At 37.5% G+C, this 11,465-nt stretch overlaps 1 protein-coding gene across 1 annotated transcript in view; it reads left to right on the forward strand.

Moving 5' to 3' along the window:
* The window catches only part of TMEM200A (transmembrane protein 200A), an 84,888-nt gene extending 74,001 nt beyond the window's left edge, over positions 1 to 10,887 (forward strand). The window contains exon 2 of the mRNA XM_006029178.3: positions 7,842 to 10,887. Within this exon, the coding sequence (XP_006029240.1) occupies positions 7,858 to 9,336 (1,479 nt within the window). The 5' untranslated portion in view covers positions 7,842 to 7,857 and the 3' untranslated portion in view covers positions 9,337 to 10,887. The remainder of the gene's footprint in view (positions 1 to 7,841) is intronic.
* Positions 10,888 to 11,465: the final 578 nt, after the last annotated feature.

Genomic DNA, 11,465 nt, shown 5'->3' on the forward strand with positions numbered 1-11,465 from the left:
AAACATTTTAAACATGGTTTTAAAGTGGCTGCTGATGAATGGGTTTTTAGCACTACACTTAATATGCTTTCATCTTGCTGATTATCAGTTAAAACATCACTCACTCATTATGTATTCAAAAACTGCTTCTTTCTTTCCCTTTCTTGTCAGTTTTTTAATCCATCCACTCAGCTCTCTTTTTTTTTTGAGAGGGAGAATTATGAGAAGGTGCTTTGTAGTACAGGCAGTCCTCGGATTTACAACACAATTTGTTCCTGAAAACTGCATCTTAAGTTGAAACGTCGTAACTCGGAACCAATTTTCCCATAGGAAACAATGTTATAAATGGGGGATTGGTTCCTGAACCAAGGCCCGCTACCCTATTTTCACCAAAAATACCCCAGAATTTTGTACTTGATCAATTATAGATGAGTAATATAGCTGCATTAATGTATTTCTATTGTAAATAGCAATCATATTGATTTGGAAAGGCTTCTTTGAAGTGACTTTGCTGGACTTTTTGAAGGGTTCTTGTCTGGAGTCTTCTCAGGAGTCTTGGCTGCAGGTTTTTCTGGAGTCTTGTCTGCTTTCTTAAAGGCAGTGTCCAAGGAAGTTTGGTCAGATGTTCTCCAGGAAGATGGGTGACACACCAAACTTGTTCACTGGCATGAAGTGGTTTCGGATCAAACGTTGTAAAGTAAAAACTGATGTCATAAAGTTGAAACAGGGTGTCAATTTATAAACATTGTAAATGCGAAACGTTGTAACTCAAAACGTAATTCAAGGACTGCCTGTACATTGATGACAAAGAAGGAGCTCTTATGGGCTTCTACTTAAAATTCTGATACTTTAAGCAAAAATAATTGGGGATAGTTTCTGTTTCTTGCAGAGCTGCTCCCTCTCTGGATGCTACTCAGTTATGTCTCCCAGAAAAGATCTGGTATAACATAATTACACTTTGCCTTCATGGGCAAAAATTAATCATGTAACTACAGTAGCTTGGGCCACACTATATTAACAAACCTGTTCCTCTATAAAACAGCTATAGTTAATCAGGATGTTGAGTCTTATGGAAACTACCACAGAGCACTACAGCATACTAGCATTAGACTGGCAAACATTAGTCTGGACTTATATAATTATTTCAGAAGAACAATTATTCACCTTTGGGATAGGTTCCAAGTGAATCAGTTCCTTCATATCCTCTGTGTAATCCTAGGCTAGGGACAGCAATTACACATAAAGCAGTATAAATGGTTGGAAACCAGTTCAAATCTGTAACACACAAGTTGTTCAGTACACATCAACCACTTTCAAAATGGCTGAAACCAGTTTAAGATAAACCTGGATGGGTGTACTATCAGATTTAACTGATTTAGGTTAAATCAGTTTATTGAACTTCTGTCCCAGATCTCTTCCAGATTCAAGTTAACTCACAGTTCTCCAGCATCCCGGGATGCTTTGCACCTCCCCTGCAAACCTCGCCTCACCGGGTAGGTGGGCTAGCCTTGGCCCATGCTGTCCGTTCCAGCTGAGTAGGGAGACATGTTCTAGCACCCCTCAGCTTCTGGCCTGGGCCACTGCTGGCATGAGGCTGCAATTCTGGAATCAAAAGTGAATGTCTGTTCACTTGCTTATCAGTCCAGTCTACACAGCTTAGACTAAACTGCAAAGATTGAATTGATTCAGCCTTGGGCTTTTTGACGGTCTGTACTTAACCCTGAGGAACAAATTATAAATATTTCATGAAAAATACAGCTTAATATCAGTTTGTTTGCTAAACTGCTTTGCCAATTTCCTTGTTCCTGTTATTTGTATCCTTGGTTATGATAAATCTGTTTACAGGCAAACAAATGAACAGATTCCCCAGCTCTCACACCTCTCTCCAGAAGCACACGTCTCTATTAGAACACAGAGTTATCAAGGCTAAAGGAAATCTTCCTCATTGGAGCCTCTTATAAAATACTGCCAGTGCAGCAGTAAAACCTTTTATCTAAACTTTTTACTTAAGAATTATTTTATTTAAAACCTTTTACTGATGTAACAAGGGGATGCAGAGCCAATACAACACTGTTACACGTCCCTTCTCTGTGCATTTCAGTGTATTTCTTTGCTTTATCACAGGCTGGGGCTGTGGATCTTTTCAGAAAGTAATAAGAAGAGTTAAACCTCTGGTTTATTGCATTTAAAATCCTGAGAAGCAGGTGGTAATAGGTCCCAGTCAGTTTTCATGGAGAGAATACCATTCCATTTCTCTGTAAAATAAGCATGTCTGTATGTATGCACAAAATATTGAAGTTAGCATTTGGAATACTACTAATAGCTTTTAAGCAAAAGTTTTAAGACTTACAACAGAAATTTCACTGGTGCTCTTCATCTAACCTATTCCCTCTCTTGGCTGTTGGCTCTATATAGGGATCTAACAAATAATTTGCACTTCCGTGCTTTGGCACGCTCGCATAAACACATTTTCTTTTGATCTTCTTTCTGATTTCTCAGCTTCTGTAGTGTAACCATAAAGTATAGTGTGCATCGTCTCAACTGCTCAGGACTTGAGAAGAACCGCAGCTTGTGATACCTTTTCCAAACATTTCAGAAATCTGAGAGTACACAGTATGGCATCTCCAAAGCTAGCAGCATCCTAGCTCTGGGGTTAACAGCTGACTAGTCTGCAGTTACAAGTGAAACAGAAACCTATAAACTGTATCCAGTGGTAGAGAGATTGGTATCCAGCCCACATAACAGAAACATTCTCAATCCTGAGTCAGTCAGCTACAAATTCCATCAAACTAACTCCAGTATTTGTAATTTCTCAGTTGTAGCTAAAATCTAAAAATGGCGATTTTAGGCCATTTGCACCTAAATTTGATACCTGCAAAAGCAGGTATCAAATTTAGGCATGAATAGCTAAAGCACATTAACACACATGTAGATGCATTAAGGCGCATTAACACTGTGTATGAACTGACTTGGGACTAACTTTAGACCCACACCAGTCTGCGTACACGGTATTAATGTGCTTTAAAGTGCACATGTAGATGTGAGCCTAAATCACCTTAATGCACATTAAGCTAATGCACATTAAATGTAGGTGTGCCTAAATGCATGTGTAGACATGCCCATTGTTGAGGGCCCCATAGCAACTTACAAATGGCATAAAGCCTTTTGGTTGGTTAGTTGACTGGCATTTGTTTTCCTTAACAGAACCATGCAGAGCTATAAGCCTTTCGTTAAGGGACAAGCATACCTTTCATAGGCCCCAAGAGATCAATACAGAAATGAAAGATTGCCAAAATGTAAAGAAACCCTGGTTATGACACTTCTGTTAGCTGCAGTGGGAGCAAGGTGGTTCACATATCATACCACTCTTTCTCTGTCACTGTAGCTCTCCCAAAAAGAGTATTCTTCCAGTGGTTGGCTGAGCTAATTTGATGACAGAACAAGGAGCAATGGTCTCAAGTGGCAGCAAGGGAAGGTTAGGTATTAGGCAACACTTTTCATTAGGAGAGTAGTAAAGCACTGGAACATGTTACCCAGACAGGTTGTGGAATCTCCATGCTTGGAGGTTTTTAAGATCCAGCTAGACAAATCCTTGGCTGGGATCATATAGTTGGGGATGAACCTGCTTTAGCTCTGCTTTTAGTGTTGGACTAAATGACCTCCTTAAGTCCATTCCAACCCTAGTTTTCTATGATTCTTAAGATTTGCTTATTCAGATGTGTACAGGCAATTTTTTACCTTTCAGGAAAAGAAATACAGAACTTATATAGTGAATGCTATTTTAGAAAGCCACATTTGACAGTGGTCATCACTCTGTATCAGTGCTGCATCATTAACCCTCAAGATAACTCATGTGCCTATATAATGCTGCTTTATAATGAATAAAATATACTTTGTGGAAAGCATACCTAAATTAAGATGCGTTTCATCCTAATAAATGGCTCAAATATTTTGTTGTATATAATGATAAGGCTTATTGGAAATTTGTTAGCTAAGATCTCAGTGGTCTCCTTTCTAATAGAGATTCTGGGTGCATCTACATGAGATGCTATATTGCCATAGCAGTGAGCCACTGTGCCGTAGTTCATTGCTACGGTGACATAGTGTCGCTGGGCATGAACCTTGATGCCAATGCTACTGCTCAGTAGCAACTAAAATAACCATATGGCGACAGGGCTGCGCAGTAACGCCAGTTACTGTGCAGTCCATTGCACGTGTAGAAAGCCATCTGTGTCAGAATCTGATCTCATGCCACTTTCACAGGCCCCATGCCACAGTGAAGTTATTCTACATTTGTAGTGATGTATGAAAGATCATAATCCATCCATTTCAGATTTAGCACAAAAGTGAGGCATAAATCCTTGCCAGCTCAGTTGCATATTTGCTTTACAAACCTGGGAAGAGAAAGAGGAGGACAGATTTTTCTGGCCCTGAGTACATAAGGAGTAATTAAAAACTGACCTAAAGAAATAGAATGGAGAAAGAAATATTGTCTTTGTATACATCTGTTGAATTCATCTGTCATTCAGACAAAATTCCTAGACCTTTTCTTTACTAGAGCCTGCTTCTAATAGAGGTTATCCCACAGAAGTAGTTAGAGCTCTGTTAATAACAGTGATTAGGAAGCAGAAAATAGCTTCAAGGCTAGGACAGAAATTACACATAAACCAGTTTAAGTCACCAGAAACTGGTTTAAACCTGTAATGGAACAGAAGTTCAGTGCACAGTTAAAAAAATGGCAGAAACTGGTTGAAGATAAACTGGTTGAAGATAAACCTGGTTGAATGTAGTATCAGACTTAACTGACTTGGGTCAAACTGATTTATGAAACTTCTGCCCCAGACCCCTTCCTGGTTCAAGTTAAATCACAGTCTGCCAGCATCCCAGCATGCTTTTCAGCCTGGAGCTGGGCTGTACTGTTTGCTCCAGCAGAGAAGAGTTGAGTGGGGAGAGGCAGGGACTGCCTCCTGAGGCAAAACCTGGCTGGGGTGTAGGGCCATGGAGTGTGGTTAAACCCCTCTTCCCCTGAGTACAGAGCTTCCCTGCCCTGCTAAACTTATTGAAATTTAGTGCTGACTATGACTGTGGACTACAAATCCCAGAGGCACGTGGAAGCAGGAAGAGGATGTAATGAGCAACGCTGCAGAGTCCTGCTGGACTCCAAATCCCAGATATGTTGTGGGGCAGCAGGAAGAGGAAGCAAACACACAGCCCATGCTAGCTACATGCCAGAGAGCCATGCTCTAGCACCCCCTGGCTTCTGGCCTGCACAACTGCAAGCATGTGGCTGCATTTCCTGAACCAAAAGTGAATGTGTGTCCAGTTGTCTCTCAGTTTAATCTCTGCAGTTTAGACTAACATGCAAAGACTGAATTGATTCATCCTCAGGCTTTTTGACTGTCTATACTTAGCTGAATACATATATCTTTCTATCTCCTAAACTATTGATGAACAGTTATTAATTAACATAGTACTTCTGCAAGCTTTGCAAAAAAAAAATGTGCATACTAATTTTCAATAAACGAGAAACATTTTCTATAAAATGTTCAGTAATACCGCTCAGTGATTATGCTTTCATATTCAACTGGGGGAGGGAGATGAGGAGGGAGGGAGCTAATGCTAGTAAGTTGCTTATACGTTTTAAAAATCACACTTTGAATGTCTGGGACCTGAATCTAGACAAAGGTAATGGAATGAACTGTGGCATGTTAGACTACCCATCAATTTATGTGTAGTTTAGGATGATTCCCTTCATTTTTAATAGAAAAACTGACACAGTTTAAATTGCATCTTAAAAAAAAAGCCGTCCTCATCCACAGCAAAACTTTTTCCTCATATTTATTTCTGTTTAGAGATCCAAAACAATGTTTATAGAAGATGAAAAGAGTAGTCTCGATGTTTTGCTGAAACCTCCTAAGCATACTTAAAAATGGATATTTTATTTTTATATATCTTAAGAAAAATCTGAACCTAAAATTCTTTCTTGTTTTTAGACTCTGTTCTTTTTTATTTATGTATTTTTGTGAAACCAGGGGCCAGTTGGCAACAACATACTGATATCACCAAGACAGCATGAAGATGCAGCACTGATTACAGAAGCTAGGATTTTTAAGAATCAAAGGTAGCTAGATGCCCCTTTCCAATTGAAGTTTCAAAGTTTTTTGAACCATTGTGTAATTTTGTTTTCCAAAATTCAGTCTTCACTAAAGCAAAACTACCAGAGTTTTTCCTTTCACTCAGGTGTCTTGCTAGAGGACAGAGAAGGAGAGCTTTCTGTCCCTTAATAGGGAAGTACATAGGATACTTTGATATCTCTTCTTCCCTCCACTGACTAAGCTTTTGCCAATGAATTAATAACAAGAACTCCATATATCTTTTCCATTGCAATGGTGCCTTATTGCCCTCATTCTCAGACATTTCAACACACTCCCCATTCATTTCATGAGGATGTTCATTATTATTAGGTTCACTATTGCCAGGAAGGCAGAAGGCAGGGTAGGGTGGCACCCTAAAGACTAATGTATTCAGAAAGTCCTTAAGGTGCCACCTTGCCCTCCCGTCTGCTTCCCTTTAGACTTTCCCATGTTACCTTTTGACTAACATGGCTAGCTACTTCTTGTTACCATGAAGGTCACTTTTACCATAGTTGTGCATGATTGCCAACTTAAGCCAATGGGTCTAAAGGTAGATTTTCTCCTCTTGTGTTTAAAAATAACCATATCTCTCACTTTGTCTTGTTTTGTTCCGTTCTGCTACTCACTTTACTTAACTCACTCAGCTTTCAATTGATGCCGTTTAAAAAATCACATCACTCTTGGAGTTAGAGCTTGCCCTCCAACGTACATCCAGAATAGTCATTTTGTAGCTATCTACCTAAACAATGTCTGATTCACCACAATGCTACTCTTACATCTTTTAATTACACATGAATTATTTGCTATTATTAACACTCATTAATTACTTAACCTCAGAGATTATTTTGAAATAGAGTTTGTTTGCAAGAAATTATTACACCGTTTTTTGTGGACTTCCTTGGCTACCCTCAAATTTAATGAATGAACACACATTTTTTGTTCTCGGCAGTTTTTTAAATAAACCTTCATTGAAGTTTCCTGCATAATATATAAACAGCTAGTCAGAAAGATGAGCCTAAAATGAAAACATTCTTCAAAAAAACTTGATGATACTAATCCAGAAAGAAGGAAGGAAACAAAACTGAGCCATATTGATTTGTGCCTCATAAGAAATTAAGGAGGGAAAATATGAATGGAGGGATGCCAATGGAAAAGGCAGAACGAATTTGCAGTTAAACATTAGCATGCCACGATTATTAAACAGAATAATAAGTTGGCATTCATGTTGGAAAGACTTGTTTAAAAATATACGAAAATTTATGACAGAAATAATTGTCCTAAAGATGATGTTAAGTATTGCTTGTATTCACACTATCTGTAATTGTAGTTCACAGCTGTTAAAAGCTTTTCTAGCTCTAACACGTTAATGAAAATTGTATGAGATAATGTTGTTAATGTTGTTGGAGACAAGTTCTGAAATGATGCCCTATATTAACGCTTTTCAGTGTTTTCATCTTGAATGGCTCTAATGCCATTACCAAATTTAACATTTTATTGGTTGTCCACTATGATCCCTATCATTATCTGTTTACTGTGGTAAAGGGTAATTTAAGGTTTTGTCAAATGCCCTATACATCTGGTACCTGACATTTAGAAAGAGCTGTTGAAATGTAATGGCTTTTTAAAGTAACATTTATTTTAATTAATGTAAATGCTCACTGATTAACAAAATTATATGTATATTATCAAAATGGCTTACACGAGTATTTCTTGGTTTGTTTTCAATAGGGCAGAATACAGAACTATGATAGCAACTGGAGGAGTAATAACAGGCCTGGCTGCCTTAAAGAGGCAAGACTCTGCCAGATCTCAGCACCATTTAAATCTTGCCACATCACCAACTCCTGAAGAGAAAAAGCCAGTCAGACGCCGGCCCAGAGCTGATGTAGTAATTGTCAGAGGCAAAATCCGTCTTTATTCCCCATCTGGATTCTTTCTTGTTTTGGGAGTGCTTATCTCATTCATGGGAATTGCAATGGCCATCCTTGGATACTGGCCTCAAAAGGAAGAATTTTTAGGTCCTGATGCTACACTGTCAATAAATGAAACCCAAGTTGTACAAAACCAAGGTGGAGTTATACTTCGTTTCTTTGAACAGCATTTACACTCGGATAAAATGAAGATGTTGGGCCCCTTCACTATGGGCATTGGAATCTTTATTTTTATTTGTGCTAATGCTATTCTACATGAAAATCGTGACAAGGAAACAAAAATCATACACATGAGAGACATATATTCCACTGTAATAGACATCCACACTCTAAGAATAAAGGAACAAAAGCAACTAAATGGTGCCTTCACAGGCTTATTAGGAGAACGTGAATTCAAGCATAGTGGGAACACCTGTGCATCGTGTTTGGCTGCAAACACAATTGCACCTTTTTCTGGCTTTAGAAGGAGTAGTTTTCGAATAGATAGTTCTGCTGAGGAAGATGAAGTTGCCATACATGAAGACAAGAACATTACTAACCTTCTACCCCCTCTGTTAACTGAACGTTCTGGCTCAGTCTTTGGACTCTGCCCTCCCCCTAACAAGGCTATTGATGACAAAAATGCTAGCTCTATAAAGTGTGAAACAAAATCAATTGTATCATCCTCCATTAGTGCTTTTACACTTCCTGTAATTAAACTGAATAACTGTGTTATTGATGAACCTAGTATAGACAACATCACTGAGGACTCCGAGATCACTAGAAGCCGGTCTAGAAATTTGTCAATGGACTCTCTAGCCATTCCATTAACTGATACCAATGAATCCTACAAACGTGTCAGTGCAGCACTACCACGAAATAATTCATTTGTGGATTCTCCATCCAGTCAGTTCAAATCTTCTATGACTCTTGAACCAAGCACTGGAAAACTTTTATCGCCTGGTGCTGCCAGAAAACAGTTTGGGTCCAACACATCATTGCATCTTCTGTCTGCACATTCAAAATCCTTGGACTTAGACAGGGGTCCATCTACACTCACTGTCCAAGCTGAACAAAGAAAACATCCCAGCTGGCCCAGATTGGATCGCAGCAACAGTAAAGGATATATGAAACTAGAAAACAAAGAGGACCCAATGGATAGATTACTTGTACCTCAAGCTGCAGTCAAAAAAGACTTTACAAATAAAGAAAAACTTCTTATGATATCAAGATCTCATAATAATTTGAGCTTTGAACATGATGAGTTTTTGAGTAACAACCTAAAGCGGGGAACTTCTGAAACAAGATTTTAATATTTAAAATACAATTTACAAGATGTCATAAAGTATTTTTAGAACATTTTGAAAAGTGTTTCTTTTTCATTGAAAGTGGTACAAGCCTGTTTTTACCAAATGCTTATAGCACATTATAATTGGCTTATGTGAGCAGAGATCATCATCTTTGTAATGCCAACAATTCTATGTCTTGGTAACATGCAACTGCAATATTGTTCATTAACATCACTCAGAATATGTTGGTGCCACAGATTCCGTTTCCTCCAAGCAGTTACTCCTTTGAGTCTATATTAGCATGTTATCTTTCATCATTCATGAGTCAAGAAGCCTGCACCAGAACTATAGCTCCCATTTTGCTTGTATTTTCAGTTAATTTAATGTTTGCAACATTCTAACAATGGTACTTCCAGTTTAGGATGAAAAGTGAGTAGGAGTTGTACTGGAATTGCCAAAGTCAGGCCCGTGTTATAGATATTGTCTTTAATACATCTTGGTAACTACAAACCTATAATATTGTGAAAAGTTATTTTACTTGTTGGGGTGGGAGTGTAGAAGAAAATTGGACAGATTAAACATAATTTTTATGAACTCATTGTAAATGGTCAAGTTGAAAATGAGTGTTGTGAACTCTTAACTATGCTTTATGTGATAACCTTTCTACATCCGTAAAACCTAGTACTGTAATTCAAGGAAATCATATGCAGAACACAATGGCCATAGCTTAGAAATTTGCAGATTTTTATGAGATTAGTTACCAAAAGCATATCATGAGACAACAATTTTAGAAACAAAAATAGGGATTTAAATTAAAATATGAACATGATGAATGAAAGCAAAGTTTTAGAAATATGATGTAACGTATCTTGATGTGGCAAAAATACAAAGAATAAGTAAATATATATCATTTGTATTTACAGTACCCAAAACTTAAGATTGCTATATTTGAAAGTACAGAAACAGCTATAATGATATTAGTGTAAAAGCCCTACTAGCATAATTTTGACTTGAACACTTTGCATAGCTATAGTGTGATAGTTTAGCTGCAATAAGGTGCTTTGAAGGATTTGCAAATGAGGGGATGGCATTTAAAACACAAAGTATTCTGTGAGCAAAACAAGATTCAGTTTCAGTTATAGGTTATTGCTAAAGAAATTAATACATGAAAGCATGTACTAGACATTTTCATGTATTCCATTAATGTATTCCCTGCTATGGGAACCATACTGGATAACATTTATGCCCACTTCTTGGTTCACAAAGCAGGACTGGGGTGGTAATTGGTCATCTTTGATCTTTTCACTTAACCTAAATACTCAGGAATTACTTTAATGGCTTTTCCCAAAAAAGAATCAAACACATTAAGATGTTGTTGTACTTCAGTTGACCATGAAAGATGAAAGACAGAAATATTCTTTTCTAATTTTCAGATTCATATTTCAACAATGCAGTGTTTGTGTGTCAAGAGCATTCTTGCTCCGTGCATTGAGGCATAGTGTTACTTGTTAGAACCTCAAGCCTATATATTGTAACAGAGTTGGCTAAATATTTTGCTATGAAGCTTTTAATAACTTTCTGGTTCATGTTCTTAAGACATTTGCTATTTTTTGAAATAAAATAAAATGTATACTTATATGTCTGTGGTTAAATTGTTTCCCTTCAGGATCTTGAATTTTTCCACACCTCCAAAATCATTTACACTGCTACCACTATGTTAAACATATTGACCTTCCCCATGACTAACTGATTATGACTTTCATTGATTTCAGTAGCTTCCCCATGTACATATAACAGGGAAGAATTTAACAGAAAATTGAAAGGGGGCAAGGAGTAGATTTTGTCTATATCAAGGCCACTTATGAATCTACTTGATGATACATGAAAAAGCTACTATAGCTGTAAAAACTAAAAAGACTATCATTTTAAAGCAAGCAATGACTTTCAGTCTTTTCTGAATAGTTAATTTCATTCTTAGCCTAAATTACCTGCTTTTCAGAACCATATTACAAAAGTAGAAGAATGGTTAATGGTTTTTAATTTGGGTTTAGAGACCTCATGCTGAAAAATTACTCACATTAATGGTTAGTCACTGGAAGCCAAGGTAAACCAAGACTTAAGTTTTTTAAACGTTTTATCAAAAAGTTGGTTTC

Source organism: Alligator sinensis, unplaced genomic scaffold (assembly GCF_000455745.1).
Source record: "Alligator sinensis unplaced genomic scaffold, ASM45574v1 scaffold889_1, whole genome shotgun sequence".
Classification (NCBI taxonomy): domain Eukaryota; kingdom Metazoa; phylum Chordata; order Crocodylia; family Alligatoridae; genus Alligator; species Alligator sinensis.